Here is a 25715-nt window from a genome sequence, read left to right on the forward strand (position 1 = left end):
GACATTCAAATTTAAATTGATTAGGGGCTAAAATAGTATAACAGGTTTTGTGTCAACAATATGTGCAGTTGTCCCTTGAAGTAAAAGGATTGAAGAAAATGAACAAGACGCAGATACACGTTAAGAAGCCGACTAAAATGTTAAATCAGCAGGCACTAAATATTTCTTGCTATTCTAGGGGACCCTGTAATTTAAGTTTTTCCACCTAACATTTTATACGATAATAGTGTAAAAATTGTCCACCACATGCCTTCATTTGCCGGCCATTTTGTAAAATTTTCCAACGACTGAGGTGGACACATCCCCCACAGACACCCCCTGCTTCGAGAGGCCCGATTCGTGGTCACATTTAACACAGTTGTGCCCCCAATACCCACCCCCCCCAAAAAAAAACCCCAAAAAAACCGGATTGACGTCCTCGAAGAATAGTACACTTAAATAATATGTCCAATGTTATGTAAATACGTATAGCCTATACAAGGGTTTAAATCTATTAAGTGAATGGTGGGGTTGGGGTGGGGATAGGGGGGTCATAAAATATTTGCTGTTGAAATAGGGGAGGTCGCAATTTTATTGATAGCCACAATGTAGGGCCTATATGTTGTAAATGCGATATAGTGTATATATATATAAGTCTACTGTAACATGGGACTATACTTTGTCAAATTAAAATTGTCTGTAATTTTCCCTAAAGAGGGGCGTTTATTGGAAGTGAAGTGTCAGTGAAAAAACTTTGAAATCGCGTTAAATTTCCTGATGGTACCCCTGTAGAAAGGAGTTATTTATGACCGGTAATTGGCTTATCGGACATAAACACGTCGGACATAGCGCTATTGCCGACTAATGTGGACGCGCTAAAGGGATTGGCGGAAAATATTTAATTCGATCGGAAATAAGCATAGATAAAATAGTACCTGTAATAAATGCATGTGTGAACACAGCTTTAGTATTATTCATACTATTATTGCTCGGGAAATTCCCCGTAAATTGTGATGACCTTGAAAGTATTTCAGACTACAGTGTTTCCAGCTGTATCTGCATGCTGCTAAAAACTTCCGAGACACCAAATTTTTACATATTGCGTTTGTTTTGCGGAAAACACAAACAGTGCCTTGCCTTTAGTAATGTCAAGATCGCTGTTGAACCAGGTCTTCTGTTGTAAAATTGAAAGAAAAATCAATATAAACATGAAGTCATTAACAATGTGGGATATAGTTGGCGGGTTTGCAGTGGTATTGACAATGGCAACACTTAGTAAATATGCGTGGTTATATTAATAGAATTGCTATCACACGTGGTTTATATTTTAAACCTTTTCACTGCGCATTGGAAAATGCAGACGGTAAAGTTAACACATTCATTAATGCTTTTGAAAATATACAGAAAGAAAGCAAGCAACAAAGCAACAAAACAAGAAAGCGAGAAAGCAATAAAGAAAGAACACGACATAATGGAATTAACCCAAACAGGGACTAGAATCGAAAACATGATATGAAGCTCAAAAGTATTTCATAGTCCAGCGTGCTAAACCCCCTATGCGGAAGTAATTACGAAAAATTGACAAAATATGGCAGCCACGTCAATACTGACGTTAAGCATACTGGCGTTAAGTGTTGAAAATACATTCGGTAAGTATACCAACTTAATCATGTTATAAAGTTGCATATAACATTGGTGACCTAAGCACTCGCTGTAAATATGTATATAATTAGAAGGCCACATGTCACATGGGAAAACGCGGTAAATCGTACATTACTTTTGCTATAATGGTCAATTTGTGTGATTTTAAGCTTTCTTAGCAAATTTGTTGGCAATTTTCGATGATTTTAGCCGATTGGTCAAGATTTGAAACAATTTTGTAAGATTTACCTCAGTTTGCTGTAGTTGATTAAAATTTAGCACAATTTAGCATTATTTTCAGGAATTTACTGTGATTTCCTGTCATTTTACCGATTTTAAGCTTTCTTAGGAGATTTCATGGTGATTTTTGGCGACTTTAGCCGTTTGACCAAATGTACCTCAATTAGCTGTGATTCTTCAAAATTGAACGCGATTCATAGTGATCCGTCACAATTTAGCATAATTTCCCGCAAGTTCCAGTAATTTCTACCAAATTGTCGGCTTTGGGCGATTTACCGTGTTTTCCCATGTGACATGGGGCCTTACTCCCAGATCATTTCACATGTAAAATCAGCCGGGTTACAACAATTACGAAAAATAGAAAAAAATTGTGGTGGGTGGGTGGGTGTGTGGGTTTGTGGGGGTTTTGATTTACCGTGTGTTCCCATGTAACATGGGGCCTATATGAACCACGTGAGCAAGTTTCACATGATTTAAGTAGTTTGACTTGGTACATTATATTTTAGTAATCTATACCACTACTTTAGAATTACTGATCAATATTTTCAAGGGTATCAGAGACTACATGCACAATGGTTTTATTTTATGTTTCAATATCATTATGGCAAATTTTAGTCTTATTTCTTTTGTGGAGATGTTTAATGTGGAGATAAAGCTGCAAATGTGGACGATTGTCAAGTGTTGCAGAAAATAAGGCCATCTGGTGTATATTAAATTAGTAAATAGTCTTTACGGAATGCTGGTAGCTGTAATGTGAATGAATGGTAATGGCAGTTGGGTACATAAATAAAGGAAATGTAACAGTGATTTTAGAAAAAAGATGTTGCAAAGATTTTTAAAAAAATAGCAGAACAATATATCAGTAAGTGTTAGTACATCATGTACAGAAAAATGGTTGCTTAAGTTTTACTGCCTGTGAATACAATCCACCAATATAACGTTGACAATGTAAAGCAGGCAAGTTTAAAGAACCCCCACGGTTGTTTGATGTGATCATTTATTAATATTCCTAACAAAACATTATTATAATGCTACCACACTAATAAACTGTATATACACATATTTTTTGTAGCAATTTTTAACATAAATGTTCGTTTCTATATCAAATTATTCATCTTTTCTGCATGTTTTTGTGGCAATTTTAATTCTATAAACTGTGCATTTCTGTGCACATTGAGGGAACTGTTTGCATATATTTTAAATTTAAATTATCCAAATAATATGAGTTCTACATTACATTTCATGATATGAATTCCACTGTCATTTGTTAGTCTGTTTGCCGATGTTCTAATACAATTTTACAATGGTCTACCTCTTGCAAAGATGCAGACAAGATGTTAGATAAATAGCGCCACCATTGTTCAACTTTTCTTTAAAATGACTCAGTTTTACATGCCATCAAACAACGGTGCCTCTACCTCGGCTCACCTGATGCTGATTTAACTTGATCATAATATTATCAACTGAAAACATTTCGAGCAGTGTTATGTATCTTTCATTTGCAGATGCGATATTAATTTGTAAGCTTTATGGATCCACCAGACAGGTTATTGTTTGCTCTTACAATAGCCTACAGTATAAGCCAAAGAATTAATTATGGTACCAGATATGTTCACCCATTATACAACAAAGACAATTACGTGAAAATTAAAACACGCAGCCAATACAATGTACAGTACTCTTTAGCTCTTATTTTATACCTTATTTGTTGAAATTGTTGAGAATTATATATGAAGGGCGATCTAAACATCAAGGAAGAAACTAAATCAACGTCGCACATTTTCTAATCAATGAAAGTACTGTACTACGCTATATGTGACTGTACACGATAAATGAGCCGTAAATTCCTCCCCGGTCAATTTTGTTTTATTTCGAGTTTAGAAAATATACATCATCAGCTTGAAAATGGTATATTATTTGACTTCAAACGATATCCAGAAGTGTGGTAATGGTTTTTTTGAACTTTGCTCCTTCAACAAAATGGTTATTGATTAGTGTTTGACTATCAAAAATGGCTCATTCGTGCTGTTCGGTCACATATAGTTGTAACGTGCGCGTGCTAATCAATGTAAGCACGGCGCTAGTTCTCTTGTTCAGTCAGCCGTAATGTCACGCGAAGCTTGTCTACATTGGTGTACACTCAGCGGGGCGTTGCGCTTTTGTGCGATCTTAGCCCGATAATATGATCCAGGATGCATTATCGAAGCAGATCATCTGCAAAGGTGAAGCAATAATCTGTGCCCAAGTCTACACTAATTTTCCACATTTGAATATTAAGTCATTTTTTTGGCATTGTCCAAGTCAGAACAGTATTAAAAAGTCTACAGAACAGTAATGTCTTGTGATGACATTGATAAAGGAAATGTCCAACAATCACAACATTATGTCTTTTATGTTAGAAAAGTAATTATCAAGCACGAATCACATGGTTTTATATAAAACAAACTCATATTAACCATAAAAACGAATAAAAACAACCATCTCTCAACACGCGATATTCAAAATTTCCGCGCCGAAATTTCCCAGAGCAATGACGTCCCAATAATTCAATGAAGCCTGACTGACGACAAAAGACCGCAAATAACCATGACGTCATTGCCGGGTGTTATGAATATGAAAAGGTGCTGTTTTTGCTTCTAAAATGTGTACACAATAATCAACGCACTGACGAGTATATTGTTCTATTGTGTCCGATTTGAGAGCTGACATATTGGAAAATGTTGCCAATCAATATTAATGAAGTCGTGCGATCGACACCTACAACTGTTCAATTGGGCGACTTTATTGTTAGGTGCTTTTATTCATACATTGGGCGTATCGAGCTGTATCGGTTGGTCCGCAATTATATTTAATATAGTATCATAGGCCTACAAGTAAGATTTGCTTTGCTTTATTGATTGATTCGGAAATAGTATGGCTATATCTGATATGCTTCTCGAGTTATCAGCAAATATATCACATTTGAGGTCCAGGGTAGACTCCTATATACGCGATGCTCATGTAAAATACTATGGTAGGCCTATACATAATAAAACACGATGTGGACCGCGGCTAATGTCCTTAAAAATACTACAGTAGGAGTGATATCATAATTACTTCAAATCCTTATATGTAGACCTATTGGCAAACAATGTAGACAACTTACTTGTGTAAAATTCTTATATCCGCCACACAGAGCGCACACTTTGCCTATGCTGCTGAACTGTCCGTAGCGAAATGGTAGAGCAAAGCTTGTTCACTGAGTATAATCAAATGAGCGCCCAAACCAATTTGGGCGCTGCAATAGGTTTGCATTGTAGGTGAACCTCTGTTTTGTGTGCATGCGACAACTCACGCACACCCTTGGGATGGACTAGTACAAAAGGTACCTCTCGTTCGTATCTAGGCGCTTTTACGTGACTTTCGTTTCATCACTTATTGACAGTAGCCTGCCTATTATAGCGTTAATACGCTGGTCAGGTCAGTTACCGATTTAATGGCGGAAGCCCTTTGTCTCGAACAAAAGGTACCTCTCGATGAATAGCGTGTTGGGAACTCCAATTGGCACAAAGGAACAATAAGCGTTACATAATATATTTCCTCTCCTTCCTATATAAACTCCTTGACAATAATAGTGTCCAAATGGTCCCCACGTAGCTTCAATTGAGTTACTTCTGACATTTAATTGCTTTGTTGATTTATTACAGGCAGTGATATTAGTAACATTTCGCTAGCTGTAGATGTCAGTAACACATATTTGACGGCAGGATTAATATCACTTATTTACCGCGGTGAAAGGCCACACATCTGCTATTATGGAGACCACAAAACGTGGGGCAAGCGAGGATCAGATACGGCTTGCAAGCAGTTAAAGTTTGCAGGAGGATGGCCGTATGATATTGACACGGGAAAATATATCTCACATACTCACAACTTAAATAATTTTGACTGTGATGAGGGTAAGTAGGTATATTTTTTATGTCAAGACATATCAAGGCAAAAACCCCTATTATATATCATTACGATACAGTTGAAGCTGGTCTATATTCATAACTCCCGCACATTCTTTATTTTTATTTATAACATTCGGCCGAAGCCAGGCTAATCCCAATAGTGCCCAGAGGCTACAAAATGAAAGGGAGCCATCCGGATATGACGGGACAGGGATATGGAAAGAAGTCCGATTTAAGATGCAGGAGGAAAACCGGAGCACCCGGAGAAAAACCTGCGAGGACGAGCATAGATCGGCAACCAAACTCACATGTGGCGCCGAGGGGAATTGAACCCGGCCACAGCGGTGAGAAGCGAGTATAAAGAAGACCACTACATTAACCCGCCCTCCCCACATTCCGTGTGCTTGCTGTAGACTGATAGAAGGACCGTTCATGACTAGCAAGGTTAGATCTTCGAAATTGAACTGCAAGGTCGTGAGATTTTATGGAGCGACAAAGACGAGGGTCGGTATGGAGCTGATCCTGAAGTAGTTGGCAAAATAGCTCCGGAGCATTTACATAGAACACCTGATGGAACATAGTACTACTAGTGCTGCAGAATGGTAAAACAATTGTTAAAGATTTGTGAAAAGTGTCAAATTTGGCTCAGATGTAGTATTCAGTCTGGTGAACAATTCTAGGGGGAGGGCCAAAAATATTTTGCCCAATATGGCCGCCATAGAGGTCATCGAACTTTATACAGGGGGAAAATAAAAAAAAAACATAAAAATCAAAATAAACCATACTAACTTGTTCCCCTCGTCACAAGGATCCAGAAAAAGTATAATTTTACCTATCTGGTGTACCGTATGGTTCTCAGGTTATAAGCAAAAAGGTCAGCAGTCAAGGTTTGATCTCTACAGGGGTCAAATTTGAAAACTTGATCCGATTGTTGTCAAAATAGTCTCAAATTCTTCCTCTCCTCATAATAATTCATAAAGTAAAATAAGGTTTCACATATGTAGGAAGTTTGCTTCCCAAGGTTACACCCAAAAATTGGTCAGTCAATAGGTCTATGTAATGTTTAATAATTATGGAGCTTTATGGTCTTGACCTATTTGCCTGTGCAACCTTGGGAAGCAAACGTCCTACATATGTAAAACCTATCCTATGGAATAGTATGCTGAGAGGAACAATTTCAGACCATTTTGATACCAATCGGAGTAATTTTTTTTAATTTGAGCACTGTAGAGGTCAAACCTATACTTTTTCTGAATCCTTGTTACCACAGAAGTTTATAACTATTTTTGAACAACTTTGATTTTTTCCCTGTATAAAGTTTGATGACTTCTACCCGCCAACTTGGAATGAATTTATTTGGCCCTGGGTCAAGAGAGCTATATACATCTGTGTCAATTTGTTTTGCCATGAATCATCATTCTGCAGCACTATACGGTGGGCCAAAGGTTGAATTTGGTTACTGTGTTCATGGTGTTCCAGGTTATAATTTCACTGGTTCAAACATACACTATTGATAAAATTCCAATAAGATAAGCATAGTATTAGAACACAGCAGTCCCGTTTATTGATAAGAGGTTAATGACTGATTATGATTTTGTATTAGTGTAAATGAAAACAACCAATGCATGGGCCTTTCAGTTTTTACCCAGAACAATGTACGACCTCGAAGAGGAAATGCATAATAAAGATAAAGGGTGTAGCAAATGTTCTAGCAAATTTGTCATTTTTTTGCAACTCGATAGTATTATATTGTAAACGTATCCGTCGATAACTTTTTTTCCGTCAGTCAAAACTTTCAAAATTTAGTTCTTGAAAACATACTAAAAATACTAAAAATACGGTTGTCCAATTACTCATTCAGGATTAATATTTTGTTCTTATTGGAGTTTCCTGACATGTCTTAGGACTGCAAAACAAAATAAAACACGTTTTACATGAGAAGAAAACATCGAAGGGATTAACTGAAAAACAGATGTTAGTGAAATTTGCCAGATTTCGACTAGACCAAGGGTAATTCGTGATATACGTCCTATTTTGAGCAATAGATGCATATTGACGTGGATATAAGATAAATAATTTGTTAATAACCATGTATAGACTTTTAAGTACAAAAACTGTGCATATTTGATTTAAACCTTACCAAATAATACGAATTGAACCAACACATGCACACCCGATCGAGTCAAGAGCATTATGGAAAAGGGTCAATATGAAGGCTATTCGGGACATGTATCGGTTTTGTTGTGCAATTGGCACGATACCTAGTCGAACTCTATTGCGAACATTAGATATTTATTAAATTATATAAAAAAAAGCAATTTGGTCATTAGTCAGAAATAAATCTGTAATGATTTTCGCATATGTGTAGGCAACCTTTTTAATCAAAATTAAACCGTTCCTTTCATACCGTTTCCGACGTACCAAATCTGTATTCGCTTTAACCAACACCTTTTAACAACCACAAATCACATTTTAATAAAATTACTTTGATTTTGAAGCAAAGATATAAGAGTATCCCAGCAAACACAAAACGTTTTTTAAAACGTTAACGGGTTATATTGTGAGGTTTTCGTTTTGGTAAAACGTTTTAATAACATTAAATTTCGGGTTATATAGATGTCATGAAAACGTTTTGTATGACAACACACTGCAAATATATGTTTTAAATGTTTTTCAAATGTTTTTGTAAAATATTTGTTGCAAACATTTTTGCCATATATTTTGTCGACACTTAAATAACATTATTTTGAACATTTTCACTTAGTTATCAAAAACGTTTTTGAATGTTATGAAAACGTTTCATACATTTTATACCCCCCCCCTTTATATAACCCGACATTTAAACGTTTTCTGGCAACCTTTCTAACATTTTGTGAATAATGTCGAAAAACGTTTTGTGTTTACTGGGATATTTATGGGTAATTTCATGGCACGTACAATGACAGAGATGTTACATGGGGTAGAACTTTTTGAATGACCCTTGTATTAAATAATCTACAATAATTATGTTATGTGTATTTATATATTGATAAGTAAGGTATGTTATCAAAAATGTAAGGACAACACGCACAGCTATTTCTTCAGTCTCATTTTAAGCTACAACCCGCGAAATTAATAGTTGGCACACTTGCACTAAACAATGGAAATGCATGCCCTATTAAAATTGGGGAGCGAGGGAAACATGCATGCAATATATGTGAAGTACAGACTCCCCCCTATATCTCACCCTTCCCCACTCCCCATCATTCAATGTTGGAGGGTCTCACGGACCTGTTGACAACATGGCTTGGTCCAACATTGAATTGGGGGAGCGGGGGCAGAGATATACCAAAAGACAGGCAAACTGTGACGACCTTTTTTACTGGATTACAGGTGCTACAGATCTCAACCTTTGTAAATATGATGTCACGAACATGACAAAAGAATGTGATGATTTTAAACTAGCAGGAATTCAATGTTACAGTAAGTATCAATTAATCCACGTTGTTCTCTTTCTCTTATTGTTAATTAATAAAAATAAATTAAAAACATAACCAAATTATGCAATTGATTTTCATTTGTTTAAAAGATATATTTTATTTTAGAATGAAAGTCCATCTGTGTTGGTAGTAAACATACTTAATATCAAGTCTGTACAAAAACGTGGGAATAAAATATATAATTTAGTGGTTTAAACCTTTGATCACACCAAAACAATTGCGTACTTGGAATTTTCATTCAACACTTCGACTTTCATCAGCCGACTGGCAACCTGAATTAGAGGTCAGCGACCTTTCGGACACTTGACCCCAAAAGAGGGTCATATAATCTAAATTGGGTTGCCAGTCTGCTGATGAAAGTCGAAGTGTCGACAAAAAAATCCAGGTACGCAATTTTTTTGTATAGACTTGATATTAACCCTGACACTGAACCATGCTTTTTGATATCGGAAGTCAAAGAAGATACGAAAAAGGAGAGAAGAAGAAGAATTGTTCACTTGGCACCCCCGGGATTCGAACCTTTGACCCCCACTATAGCTATACGGGTTATCGCTGCCCGGCCAGCAATTCCGTGAGCATATAACATTTAGGGTGATTGCGTCATCGTAGACCCTGAGATTCATGCATGCGCATAATTTTTCATCGTGGTATTTTGGGGTATTTTTGGGTGTTAGGGTTAAGTATGGAATATTGCTTCACGAAGTACCAATACTACTCTGAGAGGGGTCTGCATAGACCGCACGGGCTATATATTAATAGAGGTTCATCGGGAGATGGTGTCAAATACTTTTTGGTAGAAAAATGTGCTTTATATTATGGTGCAGTGCTGATAAGGTAGTAAATTAGCCTAAAATGGCGGATGTTAAGAGACTGAATTTGAGGGGTTGAATTTTGGCAACATTGCTCTGATATTAGCCATTTTATTGAGGATTGATGTACTATTTACTGAACCTAAATACCAATAAGTGTTGGTCAGAACTGAAATGCACTTGTAATGTTTCAGTTTTGAAAGTGGGTGGAGCTAAAAACATGGCTCTAAAAAGTGGTATGTACCTAGAAAGTTTGAATGCACCATGGGGACCAAATATATATAACCCAACATTTAAAGGTTTTTTGTTGTAAAACGTCTTGCGTTTGTTAGGTACTTCCTGATCATATGCCATGTTTGCAGGTTCGTTTGAAGTACAATTAGTTGGCGGTGTTTCTTCAAACGCTGGTAGAGTGGAAGTCAGATACGATGATGCGTGGTCAAGCGTCTGCTATGCACATGATGGATCAACTGATGCTTCTTCAAATGGTTCACCTACACCAACTGATTGGAGTTTTGCGAACGCACAGATGGTATGTAGAGAGCTAGGGTTTCCAGGAACCATGTTTGCAAGACAAGGCGGATATGGATATGGAATCAAAGACACTTTTATCAATGGCTACAACTGTAAAGAAGGTATTAGCAATGTGAATACCGCTTAATTAAAACATAGCAAATAATATTATTATAACCTGCAGGCATATATAAAAGCACCTGTCTAATATTTTGATAAATATTTTACAGACATTTGACTTCGCAACACATTATTTTAATTAATTAAGGTATTTGCCGGGCCGTGTGTGCAATCACCAAATTGTGAAACAATGTGTGGTGAAAAATAAGGTGGGCAGCCTTCCCCCTGTGGGAGGCTTTTTGTACATTTTAGCCTTTTTTTTATATCATTTTGGTAAAATGCCTGAAAGTACCCTTGCCCCCCCCCCTCCCCAAACACACACACACAAGCCTTTGTCCAACCTCTATAAAAGTGCTGGCTACGTTACTGGTTATGAAGTCCCAAAACAAAACAAAGTGTTCAAAGTATGTATTAAAACACTATAATAGCTCCTACCAACTCTAGTTGTATACTATAGTAACTACAAATTTCGAACGTTTGAGGACTTGTTCTCAAGTTGTAGGTACTTGTAGGGTGCCTCCAGGGTTTTATTTTGGCAAGTTTGCATTAGTATATCTGGTAAAGTACTCACTTTAGAAACCTGTGTTACTGATGTATGTCATCTGTGATTGCTAAATATATTCTATGCATCAACTTTTGTCCAAAGAAATATTTAGAAAGACGATTTTTGAGCGTTTTTTTATGAGCGAAAAGTCCACTCCACGACTGTGTACATATGGTAATGAATGCACGCTAAATCGCGGCGGCGCATACACATAGCTCATTGGAACTACTACCAACTCCTACCTCTGTTCTTTCAAGCCAAAACAGATTATTTACCAATTTGTACTACAAACAATAATAACCATAGTAATTATTGTTTTTTTGTTTTTTTTTGTTGTTTTTTTATAGTAAACATTGGTCAATGTGTACCATTGTCTGTGTTGGGTGGTTCTTTTAGTATATTATTGCTGACAAAGGCGATCATTATCAAAATATGACTTTTTGTCTTATCTCATGACACTTCATAATAATTGTCTCGACAAAATATGAGAATTTTAGGTCATAAGGTTTGTATCTAAGCCTTTGTGTACGATTAAATATTCAGATGACCATTGGGCTTTACCCTACTATTTCTTAAAGGTTGATTTGTTTACCACACGAAGTTTCTGTCAAACATTTTTTATTATAATTGCTTGCTTTAGATTTAAGCGAAACTAGCTTACAATACTGTTACCCTGACACTCCTAAGCCAGTGCAAAACGAATCAGATGCATCTTGTAGTTTTGGAACCTTTGGAGGAAACAACGAAGCTGTGGCTATTTGTGCAGGTAAAAATGGTATTGAAAATGGTGGTGAACAATAAGTATTGTTAAGTGAAACGATTGAGTTTGATTGGTCTAAAACAATGTATGTATTTTTTAGGAAGACGACATGGTTATTATTGATAATGCGAAATAAAAAATCAATGATAACAACTGTTATTAAGATTAATAATAATATTTTTATATCTCTCAATGTGATGCCTGAGAGGGGAATCCCTAAAATGTCTCATGAAATAGATTTTAATTTTTAACAAAGAAAAATAATTAAATTAAATTTGCCAAAGCACATCACACTGTACGTAATCATATCTTCTTGTGCTGCCTAACATTTTGTTATGCATGTGTTCATTTCTTGGTCAGTCCCAGGGGTCAGTAATAGCAAGGTACTATGAGGAACATAGTATGATCAAGCTTAGCATTGGGATCTGACATGACTATCCAGCAACGTTTAACAAAAAGGTTTACATGTCCGGCAATCACAACATTGTGTCTTTTATGATAGAAAATTAATTATCAAGCACGAATCGCGTGGTTTTATTTGAAACAAACTCATATTGACCATAAAAACGAATTATTACAGCCGTCTCTCAGCACTCGATATTTAAAATTCCCGGGCTCCGAAATTGTCCAGTGCAATGACGTCATAGTAATACAATGAAAGCTGACAACAATTGAGTACAAATAACCATGATGGCATTGCACTGGACATTTTCGGCGCAGGAATTTTGAATAGCTGATGTGTTCGCGATCTGATCGATCGCGACATGTATACTTCATATTATTTCTAGAAAGCGAGCCTCATTTTAACTGTTTTGAACTACCATCATATATATTTTCCCATAATGTTCAAACGTGTAAAAGATTTTCAATTAATCATGCTTTAATAATTACCAAGTTCAAAATGCTTATTGTTTGTTAATATATCGGTTTGCTTTAAGTGTTTTTAAGAATTATTCTCCTTAATATGTGACGTGCCATGTCAAAAGGAGAAACTGTTGGGCAGGTTTTCAATTTTGAGGTTTTTTAATATCTTAAATATAGAGATATTGTGCTCCACAACGCCGTTTTCCCGAATGTAATCGAACAATCCTAAGCAAAGATATTGAGTTCGTAAGTTATGGTATTATAAAATATTGGAAATTTAGATATCGGCCTTTAAAAATATTATTGACAATGTTGAGAATAGGAATTCCCTTGAAAAATGTCTCAGAAAATACAAGATGCAAGTTATATATTCCGATCTGAAACTATCAGACAATATTTTAAACAGTAATAATACCGCAAATTCGCAACAAACCCAGGGTGTGAAAAAAAAATCACCCCGGGCAGATTTTTGGCTGTTTCTCCATTTACGACCTGCCCCAAAGTGTCTTCTTTTGACATGGGACGTCATATATTATCTTAGTTCCAGGCTATGTTGGATGCTACAACAGGGAAATGGACCACATGGATATTGAATCAATTACTTTACCGAGTATGACAATCAACGTATGTCGACGCCATTGCAGGAAACTTGTTTACAGATACGCGCTTCTACAAAATGGTGACACCTGCTTATGCGCAGGCGTGGTTCCTAGACATCGACTTGGAGACACTTCATGTAAGACACAATGCAGTGGTGATGACAATGCAGTTTGCGGTGATAAAGTAACTCTTTCTGTCTATGATGGTATGTATATATGTAATAACTTGTAGGTTTACCAATACCATTACGAGATCAAATCAAAATCACGTTAATAGTTTACGACACATATCATCAAGCCCTTTCAAATATGGGCGTAAATCGGGTGGGGTACAGGAGGACACCCCCACTCTCCACTTTTCAAAGGGGTGGGCACAATATCAAATGTTCCCCATCACATTTTCGCAAGAAGCACATGTTGTTTTGTTGGATTGTAAGAAAGGACAAAAATGATTGCCAGGCTAGAGTTGTCTTAAAACCACAAGAGTTCATGTTTTCCCCCAGTTTGTGATTATATTGATTTTTGGACATATGTTGGATGTGTAGCATGCAATTTTTAATAAGAAGTTAGCGAATACGGAAGAAAAAGTCAGATTTCACACAATAATAAATATTAACTGTCATGCAATTTTAAAAACGTTTTTCATTTTCTTGATTTTATCAGAATATTAATATTATTATTAATAGGTACAGTTGTATATGTATCTCAAATTGTTCTTCTTATCACACGAAAAAAGTCAGTTGTAATATCTTTATACATAGTTCATGAGTTATAAGGTCGAATAGGTCAAATGTCAAACATACACAGATGATAACATTTAATAAAATGACCCGATTTCATCGAAACTGGTCTCAGATACCTCTCATAAACATAAGAAATATCAATACTTAATTCATAATAAAGTGCACATTTGTATTGTCGTGTTCCCCTTCAGAGTGCATGCAGCCAAAGTCAAAATAGAAATACATGTTTGTACAAGCATAACGTTTGACCCACGATTTCATCCGATTCTGAGGTTAAACATTTCTCAAATAAATTGTTTTCCTATTTGGTTTGCCCTGAGGAATGATTTAAGACAAATTTGGATTAGTTGACAAAGAATCAGCGCAGTTGAAAATGTGGCTTCTGGCCATGAAATATTTGACATTTGACTTTATTCAATCTTTAATCTGTACTAAGCACCCTAGTGCAATATGACAACTGAAGTATACCGTATTACAACATGATAGAACATATTAAATGTTGGCCCTAATTGTGATCTTTATCCCCACGTGGGAAGCATATGGGGGCACAGAAAAATGGAATCAATTCTAATTTTAAACATTGGTTCCACGAATGTAGGAAAGCTAGATGCTAACTCAAATTTCACTCACAGCGCCATGAACTATAAACACAGATAGCATGAACCAATTGACCTGGCAACGATCGATCACATCACGACTGCAAACATTCCATTTATCTTAAATTTAGTTACCATTGGCGTATGTAGTGATCCTTTAAATAAAACTGACGTGTACTACTTTGGAGACATCATCCGCACATTCGAATGCCGCCAAGGCATGGAACGCGTAAACACCTCGGCTATCCAGTGTGTTATAGGAACATCTGTAAATGGATATGGTTGGAATGATACCTCAATTCCAGACTGCAAAAGGTAAGATTGCAATTTACCTTTTCGGTAAATCACATAATTCATTGCGTTGATGTCACGCTGATTTGCGATTCGCAGTAGCGATGTTCGCTAAACGAAGTGTGCACCGGCGTGACGATAATGACTGCATCTGGGGTCTAAGGCGATAGAAACAAATTAGTTCGATCGATGCTTGGTCGTTCCTTATTATTTATGAGATCAATTAATTTACTACTGGTAATTGCAATAAATAGTAATATGTGCCTGTACAGATAATGACCAATATAAATCTAGCGTTAATTCAGATTAATTAGTTGATAGTTCATTAATAACAAGCATCGAAGCAGCATCGACGATCGATCCAAAGATCGAACTAATTTGTTTCTGGTGCCTAACTGCATGGAATTTATGGATTTACCAAAATGTCAATTAGAAGAAGTACCAGAGATTTAAAATAGTTATATGAACATGTCTCCATATTAATAATAAGTTATAGAACAGCAACTTTTTGGTGTCAGTATAATCGATCTCATTTTAAAACTTTTGTACATTGAACCCTTAACATATTTGTGCCCGGTATACTGCGCACAATTAATAAGCACCCTAAAAAGAATTAAAAAGTCAATCGCTTTGGGTCATTATATTAACCCTCAGATAGTAAAGCGTGTAAAACAACATATATACATTCGTTAGACAATAAAACATGAATATGTGTGAGCAGTAAACATTTGAAACGATTAGACAATTTCATGCAGAGAACTATTCTGCACATTTAGGTACCGGTATTGCGTTATTTAATATTTATAATTAAAGATGCCCGGCAAACACACAAAGTATAAATACACGAGCTTATAAATACGTTTTAGTTTTATTCAACACGTTGTAATAAAATTTAAGTGTCGGGTTATACACAAATTCAACGTTTTTAAAGCGTTTTATATAAAAAAAGATGTTGTCAAAACGTTGCAAAATATTTGTGGCAAACATTTCTGCGAAATATTCTGTAAAATCTTAAATAACATTATGTTTAATGTTTTAAATCTTGTTTTTAAAAATTTTAAAAGCGAGTTATACCCTTTATATAACCCGTCAGTAAAACGTTTTCTTTTTTTTTTCACATTGTGTGTTTGCTGGGATATAACCTTTTTAACCTTTTTTGGAATCAGTCTTGTTACTTGCTACCAACAAAGTGTAGTAGCTTCTAGTATCTTAGCTGTATAATGTAAAGAACATCTGTAATTTCATGGACGGATACTGTTAAACTCGTTTATTTGCCTATAAATGATAATGATATGTATAATAAAAATTATATTACTTGTTTATGATTTGTTTATACAGAAAAAGCTGGTAAAGGCGACGGTGCCAACATTGGTAGGTTTCATGAACATGATGGCGGTAGAGATGAACAGGGGAGGGGGATGTGGGACAAGATGAATCATTCGTAGGGAGAACTAATGAAAGCGTACGAGGCGAGAGTGGAGTATAGAGTAGACTGTCCCACAATCTCGGTTCGGTCCGGCCTGGATAATGGAACGATAGGCCTACATAATAACATACTAGCCTATCAAAATATGTCATAGTCCTTCACCACCCCCCGATTCTAAACACACAGCGCCCAAAACCAATTCACAGCGCCCAAAACCAATTCCTCTTTCTACACAAATTGATGCCACTACACTAATCACACCTCCTATATTGAACGCTTGGTTTTTAATGCTATGTAATCTACATTACCAGTCGTTCTCCACGGACCCGAGGGAGGGTCTAAGTATAGAGCAGAGGAAGAAGAAATCGAGAGATATATATTAGAGACAGAGTCATGAAAAGAGTTAGGATTTAATTCTAAAAGAGAGCCACACTGATCACTCCAATGGAGAAAAATCAATGAGTGGAAACGTAGTGCAATAAGAGTAAAATTAATGTCATTCTGAAAAGAGTGTGAAAGCGGTTTATAGACCTTAAAAAATTAAATTGTAAGTTGAGACTTGTCAGGATAATACTCCAGACTTCCTCAAATATTAATAGACTTGTTGAAGGGCCACATGAAATAAAAGAAAACTGCCAAGCGCCACTCAATGGCTGCTGTGGGGATCCTCCCTCTGAAGCTACCAATATTTCAAATTTGAGGTGCAAATTACACAATTTGGTGCAACATTTTGCACTAGTGGAGATATTCCTGCTGGATGAACAGAGTCTCACAGAGTTGGGACAATACTTTCTTTAGCGAACTATATTAGTTTGAAACGCTAGAAGTTTCCGTCATGACCTTAGTGTCGATGGGATCGATCCTATCTGGATTCATTGTATTACTAAAGAAAGGCAATGGCCTGACTGGGTGTTGCTACTGGTCTCAAATATCTGGTAGGGTTTTAATTGGTAAATTGATAGAATCGCTCTCTAGAATTGAAGAGCTTTGTCAGTTGCAAAACCCCTTACATCCACTTTTTGACTTTTTTAATTATGCAAGTATTACTTGTTCGATTTGATTCAATTTGGGTTTGAATAAAGTGTTGATGTATAGAAACTAAAAGAATAGGTCTGGTACAATATGTGTGATAGACCGCACCAGGCATCTGTTTTCAAAGATCTTTGTAAAGTCACTGGTATTCTCGCCTTTCATCAAGTTGTGAACTTTGTCACTCGGCGATCTGATATTGATAAAAGTAAAGAGTCTATCATTGATCATGTGTACATTAATACCCCTGACATTCTTCAGTCAGTTAATTCATTGCTTGCACTGGGCAAAAGTGGCCAATACATTATTATATTAAAACTTCTTTTAAACAGTCATCAGCAACATGCTTGCCTGGATTATCAATAAATGAAATCAAATCAAATCAACCCGAAAAAAAAGCTCACTGGCCAAGTTCAGGTCTGTAAAATTAAAAAATCGTACACTTTAAGACACAGTTTTATGCCTAACTTTAACGCCTGGATTTTTTTAAATCAGTATTAAAGGTATCGCAGTCGGGATATTTCTTGCGCGCAAAAAAACTGCCATAAACAGGAACAAAATATGCTCGTCCCCTGACCCCATATAAAGTTTAATGCTTCCGCCGCCACTGTAAATTGCAGATATGTTTCTTTGATGAGTGATAGTTACATGATCCTATCTACTTCACAAACAAACGAATATAACTATTTGCCAGCTGACAGCGGAACTGTTTGATCCTTTCACCATTTCAGGTATGGTAGTTGGGATACCTCTTGCTTGTGTAAGCGTATTACTCTTGTTAATGCTGGTTGGATTTATTTTGCACTGGAAAAGGTACGTAACCAACAAATAATTATTAGACACATATTAGACAAGAATAAGTAGAACTTATTAATCCATGCGTTTCTTTCATTCGCTTTGCATGTTTTCTATTTTCTACCAATCTTCCATTGTTTATCATACTTTTTTTCAGAAAAAGAGATCCGAGTGATCCAAACACCAGCACTGTCGGTATCACAAAAGAACACAAAAGGAATGCAATAAATACATATTCCAGCCTTCAAGTGACGGAGGATGTTGACGGAGTCCAAATAAATCAAGATCCAGAGAATCCTAACACGACTGGGCAAACCTCAGAAGCGTTTGGTTTAGATTCTGATTCGGAGTCAATGCATTCTGACAACTGCACGGAAACCCAGTCTCGGAAGAAGCAATCCAAGCCTAGTACCAAATCTAAGAACTTTGATAAAACGGCAAAACAATGTAGATATCAAAATAAGACATTTAAAGGAAGTGAGGCTCATCCTAAACTTGGACAACTGAAGAAAGTTTTTAGTTTTAAAATGTGATGCTCGAAAATGGCTAAAACATATGCAATTACATAATTATTAATTACAATCGGTTTTCTAAACATTTTTAACATGTGTACAATGAGTAGGTAGCACAGGTCTTTTGGTTGTCGCGCGATTTTGAATATTTTAACTATTTGTTCAGTGTCTAACTTTTTGATATAATTATTTCAGTTCATGCCAAAAAAAAAAAAAAATCCGCCGGCACGTTAATAAAACCATTAGCGTGGATCCCTAGAGCCCCTGGCACACCAATGGGAGTGGAAGAAATAAAATTGCGTATTCCATGTAATGTGTTTTGTGCTATTTTCTGTACCAGCTTAAGTAAATTAAAACCGTATCAGTGAGCATATTCGAAGTCTGTGGAACTATAATTGGCCTATCAGCTTATACACTAATAATAATAATAATTATTATTATTATTATAAACATATTTATCGTGTGCTATTTTCGACTTCTTCAAGTTTGTCGTAGGATCATTTTTCGACAATCTTCAATCATGCGGTATTAGCGGTTCCGGGCATACGCGGATTGCGAGCAAGAGTTAAAAAAGTCACTGTTCAATTCCTGTATTATTGTCATTATAATAATACACAGAATAACACTGAACAAACAGAAGACAAGGGAGATGCAGCTACATGCAAAAAGCCCGAAAGCTGCGGCACCTTAACAAAGAAATATAGTAAACAAGAAAGTGCTAAAGACACACACCTACACTACACCGTGCATTAATACAAAAAAAGATATATAAAGTTTACTAGCCTCCCCCCCTTATTGAATGACCATTGTACCAAAACGGTTTATCCTGTACCGCAGATGAGATATGCATTCAAGGCAAAATTTATTGCTGCTCATTATGACACCTCATATGTTGCAAAGGTTACAATAATGCTGTCGCAGCGTACATTTAAATGGCTGTTACCCTAGATTCACGCATTACTTTTATAAACCTGGTGATGTCATGGTTAGACCGTTAGACCAGGTGGTAATGTTTAATCTACTAAATGCCCAGGACACACTACTACGTTGAAAGACAACATTATTTACTTAGTAAATGGACATTTAGTACAGCTTGATATGTCTAGGATTGTCAGACATGATCTTGCATTTCGTTGGGTTAATTTTAATTCCCAAGGCGCTAGATGCTTTTTAGTTAAGATTTGCAGGTTTTGTATAGTGTACAAACGAGTGTGGAAAAACAAGCACCTGAAGAAAGCCACCAAAATCAGTGTGTACAAAGCGGTGGTTCTAAACACCCTCCAGTACGGCTCCGAGTCATAGGTAGCATACAGCAATCATCTACGAATTCTTGAACGCTTTTATCCTTGGCATCCACTGGAGCGACTTCATTACCAACGTCGAAGTCCTCGAGCAAGCTCACGTCCCCAGCTCAGAGACCATGCTACTGGTGCCATAACTACGACGGGCAGGACATGTGCAAAGAATGGAAGAACACCGCTTGCCAAAGAACATTCTGTACGGCGAAATGTAGAGGCACCTCTAAAAGGTACAAATACTTCCCTAAGTCATCTCTGAAAGCCTGCAACATAGACCCCAGACACTGGTCTACCCTGGCTGCTGACCGTATTGTTTGGAGACATATCATCCAGCAAGCTCTCTCTGCCTTTGAAGTTACTAGAAGAACCCAGCTGGAAAACAAGAGAGAGAGAAACAGAACGAGAGCTGCAACAGGACCCCTATCACTGATCAAACTTTTACCTGCAACTACTGCAGTCGGACCTGTCTGAGTTTTTAAGAACTAAAATAGCCAATGGGGATGACAAAGATCTGTTTCGTACAATTAATACTTTGCTCAACAATTCTAAAAAACAATTGCCTTTGTATAGCTCCTCCTCTGATATCATGAGTGAACAGTTTTCCAACTTTTTCAAGAGTAAAATGGACAAGATCCGTAAGGACTTAGATGCTGTTGTTATGCCCAATTATGACATTGATTACAAGATTGAAGGTGATGAGCAAGCAGGGCACAGGATGAATGTTTTCGAACCTACGTCTCTGGAGGAAGTTGAAAAGGTCTTGATCAAACGTCCTATCAAGACCTGTTCTATTGATCCGCTTCCACATGACTCTTGAAACAGAGCCTGTCTCTTGTTGTGTCCATTATCACCAACATTGTAAATGTCTCTATGTGCACCGGTAGTTTTCCTACTACTCTCAAGAATGCTATTGTCACCCCCCATTCTTAAAAAACCGGCTCTTGATCCTAACGTGTTGAAAAATTATAGGCCTATTTCTAACATCCAATTCATATCCAAAATAATTGAGGACATTGTTGCAGCTAGATATAAAGATTATTTGGCATCAAACAAACTCAGTGAGCCCCTTCAGTCAGCCTACAGGCAAGGGCACAGCACAGTAACTGCTTTGCTCAAAGTTAAAAAATGATTTTAAGCATGAGCTGGATGAGGGGAACGTTGTGCTGCTGGTCATGTTAGACCTCACCGCAGCTTTTGACACCATCGATCATACCACCCTCATTCACAGACTTCGTACTATGGTTGTTTCTGGACCACCCCTAGAGTGGTTTCAATCATACATGTCTAACAGACACAGTCGTGTCAACATCGATTACACTTTTTCTGCTGCTGTCTCCCTTGACTGTGGGCTGGGACAAGGATCTGTCATGGGACCATTGTCTTTTACAATGTATACTTTACCTCTTGGCATGATCATTCGTAAGCACAAACTTTCTTACCATATTTACGCTGATGATACTCAGTTATACACCGCTTTTAACCCTAAACAACCCATGAATCAAATTGATGCTATAAATCAGAACTGCATCCTTGATATTCAGTGCTGGATGGAGAAAACAGAGTTCTTTGTTGAAGATTCACCTCATAACCTTAAATCTATTAATGCTCTTAGTCTTCAAGTAAATACAACTACTGTTAAATCTATTAATAAGGTTCGTAATCTTGGTATTATTTTTGACAGTACTATGTACTATGGGTTATGCCGTACTCTTAATTATCAACTCCGAAATATTTCTCGTATTAGGCGGTACCTCAATGAAGAAAACTGTCATCATGTTGATCGAGCCCTTGTGAGCTCCCGCCTCGATTATGGTAACTCGCTGCTTGCTGGTATCACCGAAGCCCAACTCACGAAAATTCAACGCATTCAAAACAAAGCTGCTCGCTTGATTTTCGGTATTCGTAGGCGCGATCATATATCACCTTATCTCACCCGTTTTCACTGGCTCCCAGTCAAGCAGCGAGTTAACTTCAAAATTCATGTTCTCTTGTATCAGTGTATTAATAACAGTGCCCCTACCTACTTGTCTAAGCTGATTTCTATGTATAACACCCATTCCAGCAAACGTAATCTTCGCTCCTCCAAGGACGTTACAAGACTTGTTATTCCCAAGACCAACAGATCTGCAGGTGACCGTGGGTTATCAGTGTACGGTCCTCGCCACTGGAATTCACTGCCCACTTCCATCACAGAGGCCCCGTCACTGCAGTTCTTTAAAAGGCATCTTAAACCCACCTTTTTGAATTATTGTAATTTCATTTGTTTTTTCTTTGTACTGTGAAGCGCTTTGAACTGCGAAAAAGCGCTATAGAAATAGTGTATGTATGTGTACGTATGTATGTATGTATGTATCCCACATCGGCCTCGTCAGTCAACAGCGAGCCTGTAGCGTCATACGTAGACAACAGCCTTTAGATCTTCGTTAACGAAGCCAAACCGAGAGAGATCAATAAAGCACCAAAATTAATCAGTACTAATACAATGATCTATTTATATATTGAACAGGGAACTTTATAACGTTATGGGTTATGAATTATTTACATATTACACCGGCATCCTGATCATGTCCACAATTATCGTCGCCCCATCCGCTATGATCACATTCACTCAATTTACTTTCAGAACCATCACAGTGCACATCATCCATCCAAACTGTTCCTATTCCTTCACCGAATGTGGCATTTATAGGAGCTTCGGTAGCTTTATGTGGGAGGCCAAGCTGTCGGCACGTGACGACAGCGTCATCGACATTCCAGTTGGTGCTGCAAATAGACCCCCATTCTCCGTTATGCATTATCTCGACTCTGCCTTCCAATCCACTGCGTCCGTTAACGAGACGAATATAATTAGCTGTGTTAAACCAATAAAATATGAGATTAATGTTTCTTATACGATATGTGTTCATAATTAATAATATCTTTGCGGCAAGCGCGTAATCTTCAATATCAACTTTATAACAAAAACTTATATACACTCTGCGCACACAAGCGCATAATATCGTAATGAATTCCGTAGGGTGACGTTATGGTGTAATTACTGAATTTGATAATGGTGATTCCTATACTTATCTTTACCAAGATTGTTGATCTATTGTATAACGTGCAGCTGTAACACCCGGATTGTCTCAATTAATGCCGTATATCGCTAAAAACGGTTCCAAAAAAGTAAATCCCCCTTAAGACATTTTGGTATAATCCAAAAACGGCTTTATCAATGTTCTTGTTTTAAAGTTTGGAACATACTGATTACTTATGCATCAAGTGAGCGGGTTTCTGTTGCTACTTTTTATAATCTTCATTGCAAAATACAACCATGAAATTCCGGCCCAAGTTTTTTTTTCTACGTATGCTTTTTATGCTTCAATTTGTGTTTGAGATTTTTTTCCCTTTAAGTGAGTAATTTAATCAAACAGAAGCATCATTAATATTATATGCATTTAAAAGCTTTTTCTGATGTATGTGTCACACATTCAAAAACAGTTTGTATGGTTCGGTGATTAAATTAAAAATAATGCTGCAGCTTATTAATGTATGTCAATAATGAATAGGCCTTCCTTCATGTTAAATGGCTTCTAAGCATCGTTCTTCTCTGCTGTTGGTCAAACTGGTTCGGATTTGCTGCAAAGTCCTTTAATGTGGTAATTGTCTCTCACTTGTCCGCTTGTAACAAGTTGAGTCTTGATAACGGCCACCCTGGTAAATGATTTTTGAACCTTTCAAGGAATGAATTGGGATCCAGCATAAAATATTTTACCAAAAATCTATTAGTCCATTGCTTAAATTAATCAATGAACACAAAATGTGTCATTGAAGTTACAGTTGTTCCTTCCTAATAAATGTAATTAGAATGAAACACTTTTTTATGTATAAAATTTCATAAAGACTATACAATTTGTCACTGAACCCAAACACATCTTTGAAATGTGTAAAAATTAATTCATGAACATCTTAACTTAAGTTATTTTGATAAAAAGTAAGAAAAATATAGAAACATTCCTTTTTGATTAATTTGCTTTAAATGAAAGAGGTCTGAAACCAAAAGCGATGCATAAAAAGCCTATGTAGAAAAGTGCAACTTTTTTTGGCCGAAAATTGCTGTATTTATCAGTAAAGATGATAAATGATAACAACAAAACTCCATTCACTTAATGCATAACTATTCAGTCTATGTTCCAAACTTTAAAACAACATTATTGATCAAGCCGTTTTTGGATTATACCAAAATGTCTTAGGGGCTTACTTTTTTTGGAACCGTTTATGTGTAGTTGTATGTAGTGCATTCCCAGCATGATGCACACATGACTTAACTCACGAAACTGGGAAGTCTCCGAAAATTATGCAACACATAGAGGCCAAAGTTGTGTCTCTGATTGAATTCTAGAAACGTACGGTTTCCTCCGGATTTTGGTTTGCTAAATACAATGTTCAGCAATACGCGCAGGGAAATTTCACGCACGTTATGTAAAAAAATCATGATGTAAAACTCTGTTAGTATTACATACTATATGAAATACTCTGTCAAAAACCAAACCATTCTGTAGGTTTTGAAAATATTTTTTTGAAATGAAAATAAATTGTGTACACGAGATAGGTAATTATTACAATGTTGTGTTGAGGTAAATTTAAACTGGTCACACAACTTAAGGAAAAATATGACTTACTCAAATATTACACTCTGTTATTTGTTCTATAAAGTTTGATTTGACATAATTCGTCTGCAGAGTGCTACACTATCGTAAGTGCAGTTTGGACAATTTTACATGAGGAGCATAGTTAAGGTTTGCGTAGCCGTTTTTTTTTATATTAGCATAAAATGATATGGGAGTGTAAACCAATTTAATTTAATAATATCAACTATTTTTTATTTAAGTTAATAAATAGATGAATTATTTACTGATTTAGATGTCGTACGTGGCACTTACGATAATGTTGCATCCATTACTAAATTACATATGTGTAATATTGGCTCAAATTTCCAATATTTGTCATTTTATGTTACCTGACAACTGTAATTTAGTTTGACACATGATGGTGACAATAGCATGTCATATTTTGCCCTAATGATAGCTCTCAAGATTTATTACTGAATCTAAAAATAAAAACACCGGATCTATAGTCTCTATAACCAGTCACGAGAGCTATGAATTTAGCCAGCTTGGTGACTACGCCTACATCCATCAGCGTCATACTCAGTGACACGGTTATTTGATGGGATCATTTATTAGTTTTTCAAACAAAACATCATGTACAACCAAATATTAGGCCTGAACAGCTAAAAGCTAATGTATACAGATGCTTTTGAGTCAATCTCAACTTTAATTTTCCCTCTTTTACAAAATTAATCACTTTTATAACATTTTTATAGCTTTTCGGATATAAAATGGATCTATTAATGACACAATTGGTGGCGCTATTTAGTTCCTGGAGATTACTCTTTCAAGCTTTTAATACAAACAACTACTTTTATTGTTTGATAAAATATGTTTATAAAATGTCCTTGTTGCTTGTTTCACCTATTCCAGCTGTTTTAATGGCAGTATTAATC

At 36.4% G+C, this 25715-nt stretch overlaps 1 protein-coding gene across 2 annotated transcripts; it reads left to right on the plus strand.

The window, feature by feature from the left end:
* The first annotated feature begins 1519 nt into the window (after positions 1-1519).
* On the plus strand, positions 1520-19254 carry LOC140168475 (uncharacterized). Of its 2 annotated transcripts, XM_072191873.1 has the most exons (10): positions 1520-1628; positions 5547-5798; positions 9165-9254; positions 10443-10715; positions 11898-12023; positions 13423-13686; positions 14951-15131; positions 16447-16481; positions 18297-18378; positions 18518-19254. In XM_072191873.1, the coding sequence occupies exons 1-10, from the start codon at positions 1568-1570 to the stop codon at positions 18891-18893; spliced, it is 1740 nt and encodes a 579-aa protein (XP_072047974.1). In that variant the 5' UTR covers positions 1520-1567; the 3' UTR covers positions 18894-19254. The 2 variants fall into 2 exon arrangements, with proteins under 2 accessions (XP_072047974.1, XP_072047975.1); XM_072191874.1 differs by lacking the exon at positions 18297-18378 and having other exon boundaries at positions 18518-18696.
* Positions 19255-25715: the final 6461 nt, after the last annotated feature.

Source organism: Amphiura filiformis, chromosome 13, assembly GCF_039555335.1.
Source record: "Amphiura filiformis chromosome 13, Afil_fr2py, whole genome shotgun sequence".
Lineage (NCBI taxonomy): Eukaryota > Metazoa > Echinodermata > Ophiuroidea > Amphilepidida > Amphiuridae > Amphiura > Amphiura filiformis.